At 36.4% G+C, this 23319-nt stretch overlaps 1 protein-coding gene and 1 long non-coding RNA gene across 13 annotated transcripts in view; one reads left to right on the top strand and one right to left on the bottom strand.

The window, feature by feature from the left end:
- The window catches only part of TIA1 (TIA1 cytotoxic granule associated RNA binding protein), a 28588-nt gene extending 25858 nt beyond the window's left edge, over positions 1 to 2730 (top strand). For 6 of the 11 annotated variants that reach the window (XM_039852436.1, XM_039852435.1, XM_039852441.1 and 3 more), the window contains one exon: positions 57 to 342. In XM_039852436.1, coding sequence (XP_039708370.1) covers positions 57 to 183 — 127 coding nt within the window. In that variant the 3' untranslated portion in view covers positions 184 to 342. Of the gene's footprint in view, positions 1 to 56 lie in introns of all 11 variants that reach the window. The other 5 variants (XR_005650572.1, XR_005650571.1, XR_005650570.1 and 2 more) reach the window with 4 other exon arrangements.
- Positions 648 to 23253, bottom strand: LOC120594433 (uncharacterized). 2 transcript variants are annotated; one of them, XR_005650575.1, is made up of 3 exons: positions 22687 to 23253; positions 8526 to 8640; positions 648 to 7960 (listed from the first exon to the last, which is right to left on the bottom strand). It is a non-coding gene; the product is annotated as an uncharacterized LOC120594433 (long non-coding RNA). The 2 variants fall into 2 exon arrangements; XR_005650576.1 differs by lacking the exon at positions 22687 to 23253 and adding an exon at positions 21567 to 21694.
- Between the last annotated feature and the right edge of the window lie 66 nt (positions 23254 to 23319).

The raw sequence follows: 23319 nt of genomic DNA, 5'->3' as shown, positions 1-23319 counted from the left end.
TTTTATTTAATCAGTGGATTTCCCCACCCCTCTGCTTCTTTCACATTCTCTACCAGTCAGACACAGTCTTCTGCACCATGGATGGGACCAAATTATGGAGTACAGCCGCCTCCAGGACAGAATGGCAGCATGTTGCCTAATCAGCCTGCAGGGTATCGAGTGGCAGGGTATGAAACCCAGTGAAAAAGGACTCCAGAATCTAAAGCCAGTGGCTTGAGGCTACAGGAGTGTAGTAAAGCCGTTGTTTACTTAAAGATTTATCAAATCAGTCAGTGCAAATGTCAGATACAATGTATTTATTTAAAAGATTCATTTTTTAATCATGAAATTACTTATCATCCACATTGTTTTAAAAAGAAACAAGATGCTGGATGTCTGCCAATTTTTGCCTTCATTACCTTTTTTGATAAAGTTTCTCAGATCCTTGTTTCAAATACAAATGCAGGGATTGCTGCCACTTTTTTAAAATTAAGAGGCAGAAAATTGCACAATGTTGAACTTTTTTCCACTAAAGTAGTGTGCAGTCTAGTTTGCATTCCTGATATAATTTCAAACATGTAATATAAAGATGTAAAAAACAACAACAACAACAACAAAAAACCAAAACTGTGCAGAGTCTAGAAGTTCTTTGTAATCTTCAGCTTGTGCACAATTCTGTTTTAGGTTTGTTTTTTTTAAGGTGTCGTTTGAACTATCCCATCTCCACTGATTTCCCTTGGGGTTTTTAAATATAAATTATTAGTTTACATCATTTTTGTATCTAATTTTTTCACAAATTTGTCTTGCCTTATTAAAGTTCTGTAAAATATACTTAAATGGAAAAAAATGATGTTGACTTAGATTGAAAACTTTTCTCAGATGGATTGATAATTGCATTCATCTTGTGTTTTATATAAGAAGGTGCCTCAAGAATTCCCTGTTGACTTTGTTTAAACAGATTTTTATCTTCTGTGATAAATTTTGCTGTGTACCAGGAAATATAAAAACAAAAACTTGTTACTAAAGAAAATCTCTGAAATGTGATAAGTTCTTATGAACCCGTGCTAATTTCATTGTCAACTCCTACATTTACATGTATTATTTCTTTATGTAAAATGTTTTAGCAATTTAATATTTTGCACAGTTAACAAACTTTGTATGTCATTTCCTTAAAGGTATGCAGAGTTGACAGGAGATTTAGAAGGTTTTAATTTGTTTGCATGTGAAAATCAAATACACACTTTGGTAGTCTTTGAATATAAAGTTATTGGCTCTTGTTCTTCAAGAATTTTGAGACAAAGTTGTATGTAAAGGAATACTAATTTGCCATTTTCTAGTTTGTATTTACTCAAAAAGAGTAAATCAACTTAATAAGTACAAATGATAGCTGTGAAACTGTAGAATATCCTTATTTTGGGCTTGGAGTTTGTTGTGAACTCCAAAATTAGCCCGCAGGACCAGCCGGGCAAAGCATTTTTTAAATGTTCAGAGGCCAAAAGATAAACAAACAAAAAAACCTTAAAATCCTACCTCCTTAAACAGCCTTCAAAGAGGAGAATCCTCAGTGCAATCATTATTTTGATTCTTTTGGTACCTATTTTCCTGGAGTTCCCAATTTTATTATTTTGGGGTGGCTCCAAGCATTAAGAGGTTTAATCTTTGATGGCAGTGTGCTAGTTTTGAAATTTCTAGTACATTTCAGAGTCTTTTAGAAGAGTTATGGGAGATTTTGTTTTGTTTTCAGTGAAAGTCACAAACTCCCTTCTTCCTTAACTCTCAAAAGGGAAGGGTCCCCAGTATACATATTTGGATGATCAGTTGTTTGTAAGACCTTCAGAGAGCTCCTAGCATTTTATTTAGAAACAGAAAAGGCCTGTGAAATCTTAGAGTTTCCTGGCCTGATCTTCCAAGTAGGAGCAAATGACTCTATGCTGGTCTCTAAGCCAATACTCTTGTAAACCAGAGCCCAGGAAAGACAGCTCATAAGTATATAATTCTCTGGAGCTCAATTCTATGCAGTTGTACTGATGTTTCATTAAGTCACTGTGTACTTTTAAGTGTTGATACGTTAAACATTGCTTTATGGAAGATGATTAAATTTTCTAAATACATGGAAATTTTATTTCCTTGTTAACTTCTACAGATCAGGGCATGCAACCAAAAGCAGCTTAAATGAAATACTCAAAAAATAAAATACCAGGAAGCTATTTTTAGATTCTCTGGCTTATGTTTCTATTTTAGAACCCTCATTTTCTCTGATTCAGAAATATTCTATTTACTATACATCTGTGGACTGCAGGGTAACTTATTTGGGCATAAATAATTTAAGCAAAAGTATAGTTTTTCATCTTGACTCTCAAATAACACTTTTTATTAGGCAGTGTATTTTCTTGCACACATCTTAAAATGTACATTGACTACTTTTTGAAAAGAAAGTGGTATTATTCAAGATGAAAAGTTACTACTGAACAAATTCATATTTCAGGAACATTGCTAACTTTGGTTTAAATCTTAGTGTTAAAACAATTCATTTAAAAGATTTGTCAGTCTAAACATACTGGCATTAGTATCAGGTAAGGAAATTAAAAGTTTTTAAAATGGTTTTATTCTCTACAATATGCATTCAGATTTTACTTTAAAATACATCTGGTACTGTAAAGAACCTGAAGTGATTCACACTTAATGGGTCATTAATCCAGTATTCTTTGCCCTGACTGTTTGGATATTAAAGTTCCTTTATGTTTTCTATAACCTGTGGGATCTTCTTGCAGTGATTATTGTGTGAGAGATTTTTTTTTTCTTTTTGGTCTAGCCATATTGTTACATTCATCTAGGTATTTGTTAGAGTTTTAAAAATCTTATTCCAGAAACCATAGTTTGCATTGGGTTACTATTTAATACCACAAAAATAATTAAAATTTTCTAGATTCAACTCATTATGAAACCAGGATTTCATTTTCCTTGTTGATATTATCTCTGTTGAAAATGAGATTCACATTGTAGTTTTATTCTAGTTTTGTCCCTTTGCTTGCACATCTTCCTTTTGTATGTGTGTTAGAGTTCTGTTACATTTGAGAAAGCAGTTGATAGGACTAGATTGCATATACAAAGAGAGGTTTACTAAGTGTTGTAGGGTGCTTTTGTGGTCACAGTTGAGTTGGAAAAATAAAATGTATTTATAGGAAATAAAAACCAAACCCTTCAATGAAAGAATGATGGTTCCTAAAAACAAAATCTTTTTTTTGTAGGGGTTATTTATTACATTTTTTCGTCACTGCATCTTACTGTTGTTTTCTAGAACTTGAAGAATGTACCTCCAAAACAACAAATTTTAATCTAAGAGCCTTAATAAAATGTATGTGAATGTGTCTCAACTGAGTAGGATGCTACATTATGGCCTCTAAAGTTGGAGGCTGAAGTTATTTATTCTGATAGTAGTTCAACTGAAAAAGGGGAAAGTAGCCATCTGACTCAGGGTTACTAGGCTAGAGTGAGACGCTGTACAGAAAATAGGGATTAAGCACAATTTTACATACTGGATAAATGAGGTTCCCAGCTCCTTCTCTTTGTTCACCTCCAGAATATGAATAGCCACACTTTACACACCAGGCAGGATTTGGAGGGTCCTTCTGGGAAAAAACTAACTCGAGAGAAAAGACAGATACTGACATTTGAAGGTCAACTGGCCACCAATCCTTCTAGAGTGGAGTGTGCCAGTCAGTAAGCCTGTGTACACAAATCTTCCAAACAGGTTTTTGGTGTTTCACTTTTAAATAAAGACAGTCAAAGATCATCAGAAATTGAGAACAACTTTAATTGTAAAAGGTGGATCTAAACAAAAAACTGTCAAGTAACAGAAAACTTGCAAGAACTGTGAAATCCTGAGATAGAAAAGATAACTGTGTTCAAGAAATTAGAACAGGATACTAGTAAAATGTCTGAAGAAAAAGCTAAAATAGGAATAAATTCAGTGAGAATATTAAAAGACAATGTTCTAGAACAGAAATAAAAACTAGAGGGGAAAAAATAAATATAATCAACTTAGGAGGTTTAATATACAACCAGTAAGAGTTCCAGGAAAAGAACTAAGAAAATAAAGGAATGGGTGGGATTTATTAGAAAAGATAATTTCCCAAATGAAATGATTTTCAAGATTGTAAGAAGGCTATTATTGAACTAGCACAATAAATATAAAAGACCCATATGAAGGCATACCATCATACAATTTTAGGACACCAGACATAGAACATTCTAAAATTTACCATGTAGCAAAGGGTTGAGAATAATACTCAACAGACATATAGGAATCAGTGGGATACTGTCTTCAAAAGTTTGAATTATCCAATTACACTATTGTGACAACAAAATAAAGATATTTTTAGACATACAAATTCTCAAAAGATTTTCTTCCCATTCACTGGTTCTCATCTGGATACATTCCATCAAAATCAAGAAAAAATATGATATGTCTAGAAACAGTATCCAACACAGGAGTGAAATAAGCCCCACGATAACAGGTTTAAAGTGATGGCACCCAGTCCAGATTGATGATCAAAGAACTAAAGAACTAAACTTGATTATTTGACAGGTTGGGCTATGCAGATAATTGTATGGTATGGAGGATGTGAGATACAAGTACTGAAAGAAAATCAGGCAAAAGAGGAAATTGTCAGGAAAAAAAAACACTGTACAAGAGAAGAAACATTCCCTTCTTGAGACGAGCACATGCGCTAATATTTCAGAAGTTTTCCTGAATTGTAAATATTTGTACTATTTCCACTGCTTTGGTTTCCTTTGGCAACTCCAATTATATGTGGGAACTCCTCTGCCTATCATTTGTTCTTAATTCTTTTTATCTTTTTATTTTCTTTTCTCATTTCTAATTTCTGTTCCTTAACATGCTTCGTATGGTATCCAGACTTGCCTGTAGTCCTTTGAATTTAGTCTTCATTATTGAAATGGTTTTGTCTTTTTGTTTCCTAAGTGCTACCAATTTCTGTCCTACTTTAGGGACATCTCTTCCATGAATTCTTGTATTTCTTAGCTGTATTTGCTTCATTAGGTTTTTAAAAACTCATATTGGAATGTTGGTATATTATTTTCAGCTGCTTTGTGGGAATATTTTTCTTGGATATCTCACCAAGGAAACTCTTATGTTTTGCTGCTTTTTCATACTTTTAGTTAGAGCATCTTTGTACAAATGCTGTACTATTCCTTTCTATTCACATTTGAAACACTTGAATTTTCCTAGACTTGAGTACCAGCAGGAGAATGAAGGGACCCTGTCAAGGTTCCCGATCTCCGTCCTCCGTGGCTACAATGCTTATCTCTAAAAGTGTGGCCATGTGTCCCGCCTTGGGCTGTGACCTTGTTCAGAGGGGTTCTGTGCCAGATCTGGTTCCTTCAATTAAGGGACCTAACTCCTATCTTTCAAGGAGATCCCCTAACGTGCTTTTTGAAAGCATTTCTGAAGGTACTTCACACGTTCCCTTCCTCTCAGCTCTCACACTTGTTGAGTCCTCAAGGTAGGCCCCCTTGGTTTGGCTCTCTTCCCAGAGTGAATATTTGCTAGTGATTTGTGAGATCTAACACCACCAGTCCCCCTCCTTCTTCCCTGTTGTTCCTGCACTGCAGTCTTGGCCTCCCATCCAGTATCACACTTCCTCCCAACATGGAATTGGTTAAGTTTTTCTCTGCCTCTCTAGTTTCATTAAACATGTTTATGGGGGTTACTGGTCATGTTTTCCTCGTTGCTCTCTATGGTTTCCAGAAGAATGAAAGATCCAGAACTAGGCTGCTAACAACTTTCTACCAGAATCAGAAGTCCAAAGGAATCTTTTAAACATGCAAATCTTATCATGACACTACCCTGCTTGAAATTTTTTGCTTCAAATTCCATTTAGGATGTAATCTAAAATCTTTAAAGTGAAATCTGTACTTCAGAGCAAGCAATTCTTGACTCTCCCTGAAGCCCTTCTGCCCCACACTCATCTTTCAGTTTCCTGAATAAGGAAACACTAATGTCACGGTCCAGTCAGGAGACAGAGACCAACACTAAAATTTGAAAAGGAAAATTTCAGTGTAAATGGTTGTTAAACAGTAACTAAGGTGGTTAACTTCTAAAAGGGGTAAAACAAGGACTCAAAAGGATGCAGAAGTTGCAGGTTCAGAGAAAAGCAACTACTACTTATAGATGGTGGACAACAAAGAAAGTAAGGGTTTAGGAGAGCCCTGAGATTGACCTTTTCAAAGAGGGCTTGATTACCACAGGAATGTGCAGCCTGTCAGGAAGCATGCCAGGGGCTGTGGACCAGAGCTGGTCTATAGAAATGGTCCAACAGGTGGGGAAATACCTAGGGTTCCCAGATTCAGCCAATAAAAAATTTCAAATGTTGCAAGGAATATGAACTAAAAATTATTATTTAACTGAAATTCAGATTTAATAGGGTGCCCTGTATTTTATGTCCTAGGGACAGTTGCAGGCCGATGCAGGCAAAGCTGCCATGGAAGCAGCTACAGTTCAAGGGAGAGTGGCCTGAGGGTGCAGCCAGGGCAGGTCCTGAGGACCACTGAGGGGAGCACCACTGAGGGGAGCACCACTGGGTCTTCCGTACACTGATCCTCTAACTCCAGCGTTGAATAAAAGAACCAGAATCTGTAAGGGAAGTGCCTTCCCATCACTATCACCTTGCAATGTTCCCTGAGTGCCCTCTATTGACAAAGCCTAACACTGAGCCAACTGGCAAAGGAGGGTGGACTGGGGACTGAGACTCCCATTGCATGGTCTTGCTACCTAAAGGCCTTTTGTGTGCCCTTTCTCTTAAATGCTCCACTTCCTCTAAAAGGCCTTCCTTTCTTTACCCATAATCTAAATTGGTAGTCTATCAAACCATCTTACACTTTCCTTTATAGCATGTCTTAGTGTTTAATTATATATTTATTGATTATATCTTCATGACCTATGTCCCCCACTAAACTAAAAGCTGGTGACTGTTTTCTTCAATGCTGTATATATTGAGTATATGGCAAATAATAGGTGCTTAATACATCATACACGTTTGTTGAGTCAATTAAATTGTTATCTCCAACAGTCTGGCATTAACCAAATGGCTTTCTACCATGTGCTGACAGTACCACTGGCTAGAGTACTGGGTATGAGGTGATAAGAGCTAAAACTAAAGGACCAAATCAGGGCCAATTCTTTATGCCACGACAAGTAACTTGAATTTTTTTTTTTTATTCTAGGTCCTAGGTAGCCATTGATCTAATTTGTGTTTAGTCAAGGTGTCTTCAGGGTTCCTGGCTTGAACAATTAGGTGGATGGTGGGGCTAGTGACTGGGGTGGGAAAAAGAAAGGAGCAGTTTATAAGGGTGAATAAGGATAGAACATAGTTATAGGAAAGATGAGAGCTAATGAATTCCATCATTCATAATTTGGAGCTTGAACATGTGTGACAATCAGGTAGAAATATCTAATAGGTAATGATTGGAAATTCAGAAGGGAAATCTAGGCTGGATATAGAGATGAGAGTCATCAACTTTTAGGTGATATTTCAACCCATGGAGTTGAAATCACCCAGAGAGGGGCTAGAGTGAGAAGCAGACTGAAGACAGAACTTTTAGGTACATCGGTGTTTAAAGGGGCAGAGACGCAGAAGCTTGCAAAGGAGAATGAGAAAAGACCTGTCTGATAGGTGGGAGAAATACAGAAGATCTGTGATGTTGCAGAAATCAAGGAGGAAAAGTTCAAGGGAACAGAAATAGTCAAGATTGTCAAATATTGTACAGAGGAAAATCAGAGGTTGTGGGGGTGGAGGGAGTTTACTGGATTTAGCAATAAGGAAGTAGCTGGTGACTGTAAAGTGAGCATTTTCAGTGAAATAGTGGGAGCAGAATGTGAACTGCATTGGGTTAAGGAGTGGGAGGTGAGGATGGTTAACTAGTCCAGACTGCCTTCCTGGTGCATTTGGCTGTCATTTGGCTGTTGAGAGATGAAATAAGAGAAAAAATAGAGATGATTTTAAGATAGCGATAATTTTTTAAAAATATGAATAAATCACAATAGTAAATGACCACCCAAAACACCCACAATTCAACCATTCAGAAATACAAAGAGCAGTCACCTCCATATATATATAAAATGGAACTACAGTTAAAGAACACATATGTATACCATCTCTCTAGGACACTTAGAAATTGAGTGATGGGTTAAAGACATGTGAATTGTAAAAATTGTATCATATATTGTCATATTGCCATCTTAAAAGGCTGTACCATTTTATATTCCAACCAATAATGTCAGTACTCATTTCCCCTTAACTTTACCAATGTTAATTGTCATTAATTTTTATTTTTCCAATCTGATGTGTATAAAATTATCTCTTTAATTGTATTTCCCTAATTATGAGTAAAATTAATAATTTTTCCATAATTGACTATTTGTATTTATTTTCTGACATGTCTGCCCTTTTGTCCATTTCTTGATTAAATTGTTTGATTATTTTTTACTGATTAGTAGGAATCCCATATGTAGTTTGGATACTCACAAATCCTCTCTAGAAGAACGTGTCCTCCACATAGGCCACTCAAGATTACCGTTGATTGAAATTATCAACTGGGAGCTCACAATCAAAAACTATCAAACGCATGAGAAACAAGAACCTAGAAGGGATTCAGCAAAAACAAAGAAGAGCAGAATTTGACCTCCAAGGACCTTAGACATATATTGAATATATAATAACTAAATTCCATATGTCTTTAAAAGATGCAATAACAATATAGGCAAGGAAGAAGTGACTATTGAGTGATTAGGCAGAATTTGAAAAGATGCTGGAAATTAAAAATGTAGCTAAAATTAAAAATTCCGTGGGCTGACTAAACCAAATTAGATACAACTGAAGAAATCTATAAATTGGAATAGTACAAAGAAAAAGGGGTAGAAAATATGAAGACAGCATGGAGAATAGAATGAGAAGTCTAAAATGCATGTAAACAAGTTCCATAAAGAGTCAGTCCCTCCCATTGACATGCAAACAGCAACCAGGGCTCAACTACAACAGGCAGGCAGACACAACTCATACAAGGGACACATCTGGAGCACCTAGCTCAGGTTACCAGGAAGACTGTGCCACTGGGCCCCCCAGGACCGCTACTACATAAGGACACTCTACTAAAACCGGGAGACACAGGAACTCTACCTAATATATAGAAGGAAACACAGGGAGGCAGCCAAAATGGGGAGACGACGAAATATGTCCCAAATGAAAGTACAGAACAAAGCTCCAGGAAAAGAACTAAACAAAATGAAGTCAAGTAATCTACCAGATGCGGAGTTCAAAACACTAGTTATAAGGATGCTCAATGATCTCAGTGAAAACTTCAACAAACAGATAAGAAACATAAAAATGGAGATAAAAATATAAAAAATAACCCGTCAGAAACGAAGAAACGAAAACTGCATTAGAGGAAATCAACAGTAGATTAGATGAAGCAGAGATTGAATCAGCAATTTAGAAGATAAGGTAAAAGGAAATAATCAGAACAGCAAAAAAAAAAAAAGTATCCAAAACAATGAGGATAGTTAAGGGGCCTCTGAAACAACATCGAGCATACCAACATTGACATCACAGGAGTACCAGAAGGAGAAGAGAGAAGAACAAAGTGAAATCCTATTTGAAGAAATGACAAAACTTTCCCTAACCTGGTGAAAGAAATAGACATATAAGCCCAGGAAGCGCAGAGTCCCAAACAAGATGAACCCAAAAGGCTGACACCAAGATTCATCATAATGAAAAGGCCAGAAGTTTGAAGAAACATGGCAGAGTGAGAGATGTCCTTAGATCTCTCCCCTTAAAACAACAATACATCTAAAACTCAACAAAAAACACCCAAACTGCACACCAGCACATCTAAGCATGAGATCTACGCATAAGAGCTACCACAAGTCAGAACCCCGGGTGTTGGGTGGTGGACTGGGAGAAACAAAGAAGCTGCTTCTCATAGCCGGAGCTCCCTGTAGGAGGAGGGGGAGGGGAAAAAGGTGTGGCGACTTCCTTGAACAGCCCTGCCTGGGAAAGCTATGAGCTCCCTGCGGCTGACAGTAGTGTCCAGTCATCACAGCAGAAGGCAGAGAAACGGGGACGGCAGAAAAGTGGGGATGGCAGGGAAACAACAGTTGATTTTTACCAGCCGGGGTTGCAAAACTGAGGCCAAGCCACAGCCCCCATCCCCCAACCCAGAGGACCCCTCCCCCATACCCTCTGAGACAGAACACCACGGAGCCCCAGAGAAATCTAAGCAAATGCTACTGAAATGGCTAATGCTAACAGGAACTGAGACTGAGGGTAGTGAGCGTGATTAAACATCTATAAGGAAAAAAAAAAAACAGTATCAAGACTTTATATAAAGCAGAGATCTAAGAGACCTAGACGCCACCTACTGGAAAACAAAAGAAAAACATCTTATTTGCAACAGGCTAGAGACCATTATATAATAAATCTTCTTTCTGGGAAAAAAAAAAGCAGAATACAATTCCATTAATGCCCAGGTAGAGAAACAGTCCATTAAACACCATGAACAACCAAGGTGACAAGTCATCTCAGAAATAAAGAGAAAAATCTCCTGAAAATAAGTTTACAGACATAGAAATATGCGACTTAAATGACAGAGAATTCAGGATGGTACTTCTGAAAAAACTCAGTGAGATCCAAAACAAATCATATTAACAATTTCAGGAACTGAAAGAACAACTAGATGAGCAGAATGAGTTCTTTAGCAAGGAGATTGAAACCATCAAAATGAACCAAATAGAACTTCTTGAGATAAAGAACATACTGCAAGAGCTGAAAAATGAAATAGCAAGGTTGGGAAATAGAGTCGACCAAATGGAGGAAAAGATCAGTGATACCGAAGACAGAAATCTAGAAATAAATCAAAAGGAAGAAGAGAGAAACTGAAGAATGAAAAATAATGAAAGAGAAATACAAGAACTAGTTGATACCATCAGGAGATGAAACATAAGAATAATGGGCATTATTGAAGGCCAGGAAAAGGAGCAGGGACTATAAAGCATTTTCAGATAAATAGTTAACGAGAATTTCCCAAATCTAAGGAATGAGCTGGAGCTTGGAATTCAAGAAGTCAACAGAACACCCAATGATCTCAACCCAAAAAGGCCTTCACCAAGACACATTGTATTAAAATTATCAAAAATCAACAACAAAGACAGAATTCTCAGGGCAGCCAGGGAGAAGAAAACAGTAATTTATAAAGGAAAACCCATTAGATTATCATTGGACTTCTCAGCACAACCTTACAAGCCAGAAAGGAATGGAATCAAATATTCAAAAGATTAAGTGCAAGGAACTACCAGCCTAAAATAATGTATCCAGCTAAGCTCTCCTTTAGATATGAAAGAGAAATAAAGACCTTTCCAGATATACAAAAATTGAGGGAATTCTCCACTACAAGCCCTGCTCTACAGGAAATACTAAAAGGGGTCAGCTCACCTAAAACAAAATGACAAAAAAAAAAAAAAGATAATTAAGAGTAAGATGAATATTAGGCAAATAGAAGCAGGAGTATAACCCTTACTAAGAACAGGGCATTATAAGCTTAAACAATAAGAAGAGAATTGCTATAGCAAGATAGTAATGAACGTTCAGCATACATAGGGACAAATTGAGACAATGACTGAAAAGGGGAGGATTCAAAGATCCAAATTTGCAAAGGGGAATGGAGATAAGGCACATGCAGAAGAAAATGGATGACTGTATAAATATAACTGTCCTTTTCATATTCGTAATAGTAACCACACACCAAAAATTCAGAACTGAAGTATATAACATAAAACAAGAAGAACCAGAAGCAAAACCCACAAAAGCCAACCAAAATGAAGAAAACAGAAACACAAGGACAAAGAAGGAATGGAAACACTGAGCTACCAGAAAGCAAAAGATAAAATGGCTATAAGAAGACCTCATATTTCAATAATCACTGAACATAAATGGACTGAGCTCACCAATAAAAAGGCACAGAGTTGCAGAATGGATCAAAAAACAAACCCAACCATATGCTGCCTCCAGCAGACACATCTCAGCTCCAAAGACAAATATAGACTCAAAGTGAAAGGGTGGAAAATAATGTTTCAAGCTAATGGCATTTAGAGAAAAGCAGGAGTAGTGGTACTAATATCAAATGAAATAGACTTCAAAATAAAAAAGGTAAAGAAAGATACTGAAGGACACTTCATAATGATAAAGGGAATCATGCACCAAGAAGACATAACACTTATTAATATCTATGTTCCCAATCAGGGAGCCCCGAAATATGTACAACAATTACTAACAGAACTAAAGAGAGAAACTATCGTAGTAGGGAACCTAAATATCCCACTGTCAGATATGGACAGATCATTCAAACAGAAAATCAATAAGGAAATAACATCCTTAAATGACACATTAGACCAACTGGACATAATTGACATATACAGGGCCTTCCATCCCAAAACAGCTGCTTATACATTCTTCTCTAGTGCACATGGAACATTCTCAAGGGTTGACCACATACTGGGACACAGAGATAGCCTCAATTAATATGAGAGGTTTGAAATCATACCAACCATATTCTCAGATCATGCTTTGAAACTAGAGATCAACTGCAAAAGGAAATCAGGAAGAACCACAAATATATGGAGATTAAACAACATGCTACTGAAGAATAACTGGGTCAGAGAAAAAATTTAAAAAGATCAAGAGATACATAGAAACAAATGATAATGATAGTACAACATATCAAAACTTTTGGGACATGGCAAAAGCGGTCAAAAGAGGAAAGTTCATATCATTACAGGCCTATCTCCAAAAACAAGAACAAGCCCAAATAAACAACCTAATGCTTCATCTTAAAAAACTAGAAAAAGAAGAACAAATGAAGCCTAAAGTTAACAGAAGGAAAGAAATCATCAAAATTAGAGCAGAAATAAATGAAATTGAAAAAAAAAATAGAAAAAAATAAATGCAACTAAGAGCTGGTTCTTTGAGAAGGTTAATAAAATTGACAAACTCCTGGTTAGACTCACTAAAGAAAAAAGAGAAAGGACACAAATAAACAAAATCAGGGATGAAAAAGGGAAAATTATGACAGACACAGAAGAAATACAAAGGATCATATAAGTATACTGTGGAAAAAAATATAATACCAAATTTAATAACCCAGAAGAAATGGACCAGTACTCAGAAAAATACAACTTTCCTAGACTGAATCAAGAAGCACTGGACAATCTAAATAGACCAATCAGCAGTATGGAAATTGAAACAATCATCAACAACCTAACAAAAAGTAAAAGTCCAGGACCAGATGGCTTCACCAGTGAATTCTACCAAACATTCAAAGAAGATTTAATATCTATTCTCCTCAAACTTTTCCAAAAAACTGAAGAGGAGGCAATACTTCCCAACTCATTTTATGAGACCAGTATTACCCTGATATCAAAACCTGGTAAAGATAATACAAAAAAGAAAACTACAGAACTATATCTCTCATGAACACAGATGCAAACATCCTAAATAAGATACTAGCAAACCGAATACAGCAACATATTAAAAAGATTATACAGCACGATCAAGTGGGCTTCATCCCAGAGGCACAGGTATGATTCAGCATATGCAAATTGATTAATGTGATACATCACATACACAAATTAAAAAATAAGAATCATATGATCATATCAAGAGATGCAGTAAAAGCCTTCAACAAGATACAGCATCCATTTATGATCAAAACACTTAACAGAATCAAAATAGAAGGAAAGTAGCTTAATATAATAAAGGCCATATATGACAAACCCTTAGCCAACATTAAACTTAATGGTGAAAAACTAAAAACCTTCCCTCTAAGATCAGGAACAAGGCAAGGCTGTCCACTATCACCACCATTATCAATATAACATTAGATGTCCTAGCGAGTGCAATAAGACAAGAGAAAGATACAGAAGGCATCCAAAGAGGAAACGAAGAACTCGAACTGTCACTATCTGCAAATGACATGATTCTCTATATAGAAAATACTAAAGACTCCATAAGAACACTACTAGAAACAATAAGCAAATACAGTAAAGTTTCTGGATACAGAATCAAAGTTCAAAATCCATAGTACCCCTATACTCTAATAATGAAGTGTCAGATAAAGAAGTGGAAAATATAATTCCTTTTACAATTTCAATAAAAAGAATAAAATACCTAGGAATAAATATAATGAAACATGTGAAGGACCTATATAATGAAAACTATAAGACCCTATTAAAAGAAATTGAATAAGATACAAAGAAATGAAAAGATATTCCATGTTCTTGAATTGGAAGAATCAACATAGTTAAAATGACCACATTACCTAAAGCAATATACAGATTTAATGCAATCCCCATCAAAATCCCATCAGCATTTTTTAAAGAAATAGAACAAAAAATCATGAGATTTGTATGGAAACACAAAAGACTCCGAATTGCCAAAGCCATCCTGAGAAAAAAGAACGAGGCTGGAGGCATCACTCTGCCCAACTTCAAATTATACTACAAAGCAACTGTAATCAAAATGGCATGGTATTGGCAGAAAAACAGACACAAGGACCAGTGGAACAGAATCGAGAGTCCAGAAGTAAATTCATATTTATATGGGCAAATAATTTTCGACAAAAAAGCCAAAACCATACAGTGGAGAAAGGAAAGCCTCTTCAATAAATGGTGCTGGGAAAACTGGAAAGCCACCTGCAAAAGAATGAAACTAGACTGTTGTCTATCACCACACACCAAAATTAACTCAAAATGGATTAAGGACCTGAATATAAGACCTGAAACAATAAAATGCATAGACGAAAACATAGAAACTAAACTCAGGACCATGGACTTAAAGAGAATTTTATGAATTTGACCTCAAAAGCAATGGAAGTAAAAGCAAAAATAAATGTATGGGACTATATCAAACGAAAAGCTTCTGCTCAGTGAAAAAAAAACATCAACAAGGTAAAGAGACAGCCATCCAAATGGGAAAATATATTTGCAAGCAACACCTCTGAAAAGGGCCTAATATCCAAAATATACAAAGAACTCATACAACTCAATAACAACAAAAATACAAACAATCCTATCAAAAAATAGGCAGAGGATCTGAACAGACATTTCTCTCTAGAGGACATACAAATGGCCAACAAATATATGAAAATATGCTCAACATCGCTAGCTATTAGGGAAATGCAAATCAAAACCACAATGAGATACCATCTCACACCTAGAATGGCTATAATTAATAGGACAAGTAATAACGAATGCTGGAGAGGATGTGGAGAAATAGGAACTCTCATACACTGTTGGTGGGACTACAAATTGGTACAGCCACTATGGAAAACAGTATTGAGGGGCCTCAAAAACTAAGAATCGATCTACCATATAATCCAGCAATCCCTCTACTGGGTATTTACCCGAAAGACTTAAAAACCCATATCCAAAAAGATATTTGCACACCAATGTTCACAGCAGCATTATTCACGGTGGCCGGGACATGGAAGCAACTGAAGTGTCCTACGATAGATGTCTGGCTAAAGAAGCTGTGGTACATACATACAATGGAATATTACTCAGCCATAAGAAAAGATGAAATACTGCCATTTGCAACAACATGGACGGACCTTGAGATAATCATGCTAAGCTAAATAAGCCAGATAGAAAAAGTTGAAAATCATATGACATCACTTATATGTGGGATGTAAACCTAAAAGCAATAAATGAATAGGACAAACAAACAAAGACTCATGGACATGGACTATAGACTATTGGTTACCAGAGGGTAGTGAGTGGGAGGAGAGGGGAAGTAGACCGAAAAAAGGGGGTCAAATAGGTGGTGACAGAAAGAAATCTAACCATGGGAGGTGAACACACAGTGTAAATATATATATGCCTTATTGTTAAAGTGTACAGTTGAAACTTATTGGATTTCATTAACCAATGTCACCATTAAAAAAATAAATTAATAAACATTTTTTTAAAATAATAAGAATTAAAAGGTTAAATACCAAGAGAGAATCTTAAAAGCAGCAAGAGAAAAGCAGTTAGTTATCTACAAGGGAGCTGCCATGAGATGGCAGCTGATTTCTCAAAAGAAACTGCAGGCCAGAAGGGATTGGCATGAAATATTCAAAGTGATGAAAAGCAAGGATGTATAACCAAGAATATTCTACCCAGCAAAGTTATCACTTAGAATAGAAGAGGAGGAGGAGGAGGGGAAGGGAAGGGAAAGATGGAGGGAGTAGAAGGAGAAGAATAAAAAATATGAATAATAAACGGTAATAACTACATATCAACAATTACGTTAAATGTAAATGGATTAAATGCTCAAATCAAAAGACAAGGTTGAATGGTTAAGAAAACAAGACCCTTACATATGCTGCCTATAAGAGATCACTTCAGATTGAAAGGCATATACAGATTGAAAGTAAAGGGATGGAAAAATATATTTTATGAAAATGAAAACAAAGAAACAAACAAAAAAGCTGGTGTAACAATACTTAAACCAGACAAAACAGACTCTAAAACAAAGGCTATAACAAGAAACAAAGAAGGACCCAGTGATCCCATTTCTGGGTATTTATCCAAAAAAATCCACTACTTCAAAGGGATATATGAATCCATATGTTCATTGCAGCATTATTTATAATAGCCTAGATATGGAGGCAACTTGGGTGTCAAAATGGCTGAATGGATAAAGAGGTGGTACATACATATGATGAAATATTACTTGGCCATAAAAAAAAGAAAAAGAAATCTTGCCATCTGCAACAACATGGACTTGGAGGGTATTGTGCTGAGTGGAGCAAGTCAGATGGAAAGAAAAATGATTTCACTTACATGTGGAATCTAAAGAACAAAATAAATAAAGCAGAAACACTCATAGATACAGAGAACAATTTGATGGTTGCCAGATGGGAGGGGGGTTGAGAAGTGGGTTTAAACGAGAAGGGATTAAAAAGAACAAATTGGTCATTACAAAATAGTCATGGGATGTAAACTACAGCGTAAGAAATAGTGATATTGTGATAAGTATGTATGGTGTCAGATGGGTATGAGATTTAGCAGGGTGATCACTTCATAAGTTATATAAATATCTAATTGCTATGTTGTACACCTGAAGCTAACATAATATTGTATGCCAACTATAATTGAAAAATAAAAATTATTAAAATATTAAAATAGGGGAGGGAAAAAAATGGCATATATGATAGAGGCTCTGTTCATCTCTCTGGCAACCAAATCGAAGTTGTGACAGGAACAAGGAGCAGCAGCAAGGAAAAATCGCCTGAGATCTTGATGAATGAGCCATATAACTAGGGAGAGATCCAAGAAATCACCCTGCAACAGCAGAAGGTAGGACAGGGTGAGAACGCAGAGCTACTCAATCTCGAATGGCTGAGTGAGACCATGGCTGCGGTAGTGGTGGCGCCAGCAGCAGAAGCTTCTTAGAGGGGCAGCGTCCGCAAGTGGATTTTTGTACAGACAGACCTGCTCACTGTGAGCACCAGTGAGAATTCAGCTACGCGCAGGGGGCACCAGGGACTTACAGAGAGACATTGTCGGAGTGAGGGCCTAGGTAAGACTCGCTCTGTACAGAAGTGCTAGCGTATCCGTTGTTCCTTGTTGAGCCCTCCCTTACCAGTGTGCAGACACAGTGCCACCATAGTTGTGACATCATCAAACTGGATAACAGAAGTCGCTCTGCCTCCCCCAAGTCGCAGCCCCACCCAAGCCACATCCAGGTGTATCTTCAGCGAGTCAGGTGCTCCTTGCTGAGCAACACCTAGAGTTACATTGCAGGCAGCTGGACTCAGTTTCTGGTGTGGCCTTTTGAGGCAACTATAAGCACAGCATCTCTGGATTGCTTGCTGAATCTTGACAGGTGGCTCCAGAGGGGTAGAGGCTTGAGCTAAGTTTGGCCTGCAGCTAAACCCCTCACAGGACTGTGCCACTGGACAACTACTTCACAATTCCACACTAATAAGAATGAGAGACTTAGGAGCTTTGCTTAGTACAGAGAATCAGACACAAAAGGCAGCCAAAATGGGAAGACAAAGAAGCAGAAACAATATGAGAGAAGAGAACAGAGATCCAGATATAATGGAGTCATGTATGCTAACAGATGTAGAGTTCAAAACGCTGGTTATAAAGATGCTCAATGAACTTTTGAGAAGTGTAAATTCAGTGAGAACTTCAACAAAGAGATGAAAAATATAAAAATGGAACTGGAAATTATAAAAAGGAACCAGTCAGAAATGAAGAACACATTATCTGAGATGAGAAATATATTAAATGGAATAAACAAAGCAAATAAAGAAAAGGATCAAATGCTCTATGTAGAGGACGGGAGAGCCAAGGACACACAATCAGAATGGTAAGAGGTAAGATGCCAAGATTATAAAAATAATTTAAGGAGCATATGGGACACTACTAAGGGTCTAAATATCCATGTAATTGGTGTAACTGAAGAAATCAAGATGTTGAACAGCCATTTGAAGAAATAATGATGGAAAACTTCCCTAAACTGGTAAAGAAAATGGACATAAAACAACAGGAAGCTCAGAGAATTCCAAAAATCAGGGATCCAAAGAGGGTCACACCAAGACACATCATAATTAAAATGCCAAAGGTTAAATACAAAGAAATAATATTAAAAGCAGCAAGAGAAAAACAGTTAATTATTTATAAGGGAACACCATAAGGCTGGCAGCTGATTTCTCAAAAGAAACTATACAGGACAGAAGGGCCTGGCAAAAAATATTCGACAGGATGAAGACCCAGGATCTACAACCAAGAATACTTTATCCAGCAAGGTTATCATTTAGAGTTGAAGGACAGATAAAGAGCTTCCCAGACAAAAATAAGCTAAAAGAATTGATCATCACCAAGCCAGTATTACAGGAAATGTTGGAGGGACTTCTTTAAGAAGAAAAAACAAGTATCAAAAACAGGATTAAAGAATGGTAATCAAAAACAGACTCACAAATATAGTGGACAGTTTGGTAATGACAGAAGGGAGGGGGGTTGGAGGTCCGGGAGAATAGGGTGAAGGGTTAAAGAAGTACAAATTAGTAGTTGATAGCTGGTCACAGGGATGTGGAGCATGGCATAGGAAATGCAGTTAGAATTAATATGATGGCTAGGTGGAGGGCCAGGGGAGGGAGGGAACAATTGGGGGGATCGTTTTATGAACTATATAGATGTCTAACCAATGTACTATATGCTTGAAACTAATTAAAATAAATAAATTTAAAATAATAATAATAACAAATGAACAAAAACCATACTGAACTTTGCAGAGGAAAATATCTGTCATTATCATTACAACCCTAAAGAGGTAAGTAGTATATACCACAAGAGCTTATTATTATAATATGTTCGTATAGTTTGATTTTTATATGTTGATGTTATCTCTTCTTTCTGTCTCTTTACATAAAGTCTCAAGGGGTAAAATTAAAGTCTCAAGGGGTAAAATATTAGGTGTCAACATTGGGGACCCTGAAACCCCACAGCCTACTTAGAGGAACAGTGTGAAAACGATCTATTATGAGATTTAGGAAATCTGTTCTTTTGTTCATCTTAGAGCACTGACCTACTTTGAAATTATATTAAATGAAATATCAATGAAAAGAAAGTCTATTATGAATAAAAACAAATAAAATATTCGACAGGATGAAGACCCAGGATCTACAACCAAGAATACTTTATCCAGCAAGGCTATCATTTAGAGTATGCTTGAAACTAATTAAAATAAATAAATTTAAAATAATAATAATAAGGAAGAAGCTTAAATGCATATTACTAAATGAAAGAAGCCAATCTGAAAAGGCGATATACTCTGTGATTCCAACAATATAACCTTCTGGAAAAGGTAAAACAATAGACACAGTAAAAGGATCAGTGGTTTGGGGGGGCTTGGGAGAGAGAGAAGTATGAATAGGCGGAGTACAGAGGATTTTTTAGGCAGCGGAACTATCCTGTATGATACTACAGTAATGGATACATGTCATCATATATTTGTCAAAACCTGTAGAATGTACAACACCAAGAGTGAATCCTAATGTAAACTATATATTTTAGGTAATAATGATGTGTCAATGTAGTTTCATCGATTTTAACAAATGTACCACTGCAGTGCACGATGTCATTAGTGAGAAAGGTTGTATGTGAGGACAGGGAATATAAGGGCACAGTCTGTACTTTCTGCTCAGTTTTGATGTGAACCTACTACTGCTCTAAAAAGTAAAGTTCATTAATTTTAAAAAAAGATAAGAATACTAAGAATATATAAGAATGTATTATATATAAGAATGTATAAGAAAATATAAGAATACCAATACAATATGCTTATACTTGAAAACTGAAACAAAATAAACAATTTCCTAGGTGTGGGAATAACTAAAGAAGAAATAGAAGACCTCAGTAGTCAAATAACCATCAAAGAATTCAAGCAGTAAAAAACTTGCATACCAAAAAAACAAAACCAACACTAACAATGCCCCCAAAACAGGCAGAAACAGATTTAGAGGTGAGCTCTATCGAACACTCTACCAATAAAACCATACAAACTTTCCTGAGAATAGGAGAGAATAATCTTAAACTTATTTTATGAGGCCTAAATGCCTTGAAACCAAAACAGACAATAAAAGTAAGAGAATGGAAATATCACAAGCCAACTTCATTAATGAGTAACATGATAGCAACTGTTTTGGGGAGTCTGAGTCACAGAAATATGAATATTTCATATAAATTGGGACAGGCTATACATTTAGATAGACTACCCATTATGGGAAGATTTTATTTCTCCAGACTGATAAACTTAGGAATGACCATATGACTTGCTTTGTCTAAAAAAAAAAAAAAAAAAGAAAGAAAAATAGTGAAAGTGACCTGGAATATTTCTGAACAGAAGCTCTAAGAGCCAGTATATCTTTGCCATGATTGCCAAAAGTATTTCAGATAATGGGCATTCTGTCAGCCTGGGTGCTGGAATGAAGAAGATAACAATGCAGGACAGGGTCCTCAGCTGATCTAAGGTTGTTGACTCAAAACAATGAGGCATGTTGTTTCAAACCACATAGATTTGAGGGTTGTTTGCCACTGCTAGGGTCTAGCCTATGTTGATTGATATAGCCGTGCAATGGAATACTTTGCACTCATTGATCAGAATGAGGTACAGGATCATGTGCTGTACTGACTTAGAAATATGACCATAGTATATTATATTAAGTGAAAAAAGCAAGTTGTAGAAAAAAAATGTAGCATTTATCTTCAAAAGTAATAAAGTTAAAAAACATGAATTCTGAACATAGACATCTTTCTTCTACATGTAATTAGAGTAAAAGTTAGCCTTATGCAAATGAGAAAACTCTAGAAACATTCTCCTTCAGGTCAGTATAACAAGATTATCCACTATTACATATTAATTAATATTCTGAACCTATGACAATCAGGAAAAACTCTAAAAACAATGAGAGAATTCAGTAAAGTGGCTGGGTAAAAAATATTAACAAACTGAAAATTAACATACCATAAATTACTTGTATGCGTTTTGGAATTCTCATAATTTTTGTTACTGATTTCTCACTTCATTTCTTTATGGTCAGAAAACATAGTCTATCTTTTTAGGAGGTTCATAAAAATGCTGGTTGTTATGAGGCTTAAATGGATAAAGATGGAAAGCATTTAGTACAGAGCATGCAACATTGCTAAGTGCTTGATAAGTAGTCACTGCTGTTATTTTTCATATCCTGGTTTGCCACATAGCTGGAACTTTAAAAATATTACTTCTCTAAAAGTTACATTTCCTTGAAGTAGTATAATAATCATAGTATTACAATACATCTTGATGCCAGGGAGGCTTACTGTGAATTAATAACTTGAATCAGGTGACACAACAAAAATCTACCTCAAGGCTGAAACAATAATGTTCAGAGAGTAGAGAAAGAAGGCTATGTCAAACCATTACTTGAGCGTATTATTAAATTCTGAGGGTTCTATTTATAAGAAGAGGCCTCAGAAAGGACTTCTATTATGGTAATGCTTTTTCAAAGGCCCCTTTTTTGCAGAAGGAATATAAGAACCCTGAGTGTTTCACTTGGAAGAAAAGAAAGCTTTTTTTGAACGGGACAGCTTCATAGCTGCCTTCCTGACTGGAACATATAATGTGTCTCAACTGAAACCCCACAGATCTCTTAGGACGAATTTGGGCAATGCCATTGGAAAAAAGCTCAAAGCTCTCTTTTTACAACAGAATATCTCAAATTGGACACTACCGACATTTAGGCCAGATAATCCTTTGTTGTGAGGGCTGTCCTTTGCATTGTAGGATCTTTAACATCCATGGCGCCTACTCATTTGATACTAGAAGCAGCGCTCCCGAATTTGAGAACTGTTTTAGATAATCACTTGGCACCAATACAATCGTAAACAAACAGGCATTGAAATCCCACAGTATTGTTTGAAGGTGATCATCCAGATGATCCAGGATAGCTAGCTGATGATCTTTTTTTTTAAATTTCTTTCACCCCTACCCCTCCCTCGGTCGTTTAAAAAATTTATAATCTAAACAGGAAGGGAAAAAAAATGGAGAAATCTGGAAAATGTGTGCCCTTCTACCCCTACCTCCAGAATAAGAGAAAACAACAAACCTTAATACTGGAAAGGTCCATTTTCCCAGGCAAACTGCCTACAGCGCCACCACTAGTACGAAGCCGGACCAGGGGCACAGGTGCGGGAAATCTCCAACACACACACACATGCCTCACCCTTAATACAATGCACTCGGCAGCTATCCTCAACCAAGAACAAAGAGCATTTCGATTTACTCTGTGTTAATTCCAAGGATTAGAACTAAGACGTACGGGAAGCCGATTCCAACTCATTATAAGGGAAAATGTTAAACTAATATGTCAGAGTAAAAGGAGAAAAAGATTACGCTATAAACACAAAAGTGATAGAAACAGCGCATACTTTAGTGAACAAGACCTCCTTGCACAAAACGTTAAGTCACAGCCATCATCTGCTAATGATGTAGAAAAAACCTAAGGCGATTTTTGTATCAATTACCAAAGGAACTCTAAATAGGGTTTTCTCAGGGCTGAAACAGTCAATACCAGCCCTAGAGCTCTGTCGGCGCCTTCTCTACCAGAAGGGTTGGCCAGAAGCACTCCAGGACCAGTGAAGAGCCTGAGCATTACAGCCCTGGGGTAAACGCGGCTGGGGTAAACGGGGATTTCGCAACAATTCTCAGCAGCCTCAGGGAGGACGAAACTACAACTCCC

This window comes from Pteropus medius, unplaced genomic scaffold, assembly GCF_902729225.1.
Source record: "Pteropus medius unplaced genomic scaffold, Ma_sr-lr_union100, whole genome shotgun sequence".
NCBI lineage: Eukaryota > Metazoa > Chordata > Mammalia > Chiroptera > Pteropodidae > Pteropus > Pteropus medius.
Note: the sequence above shows the minus strand (reverse complement) of the source record. Positions and strands in the feature narration are given on the sequence as shown.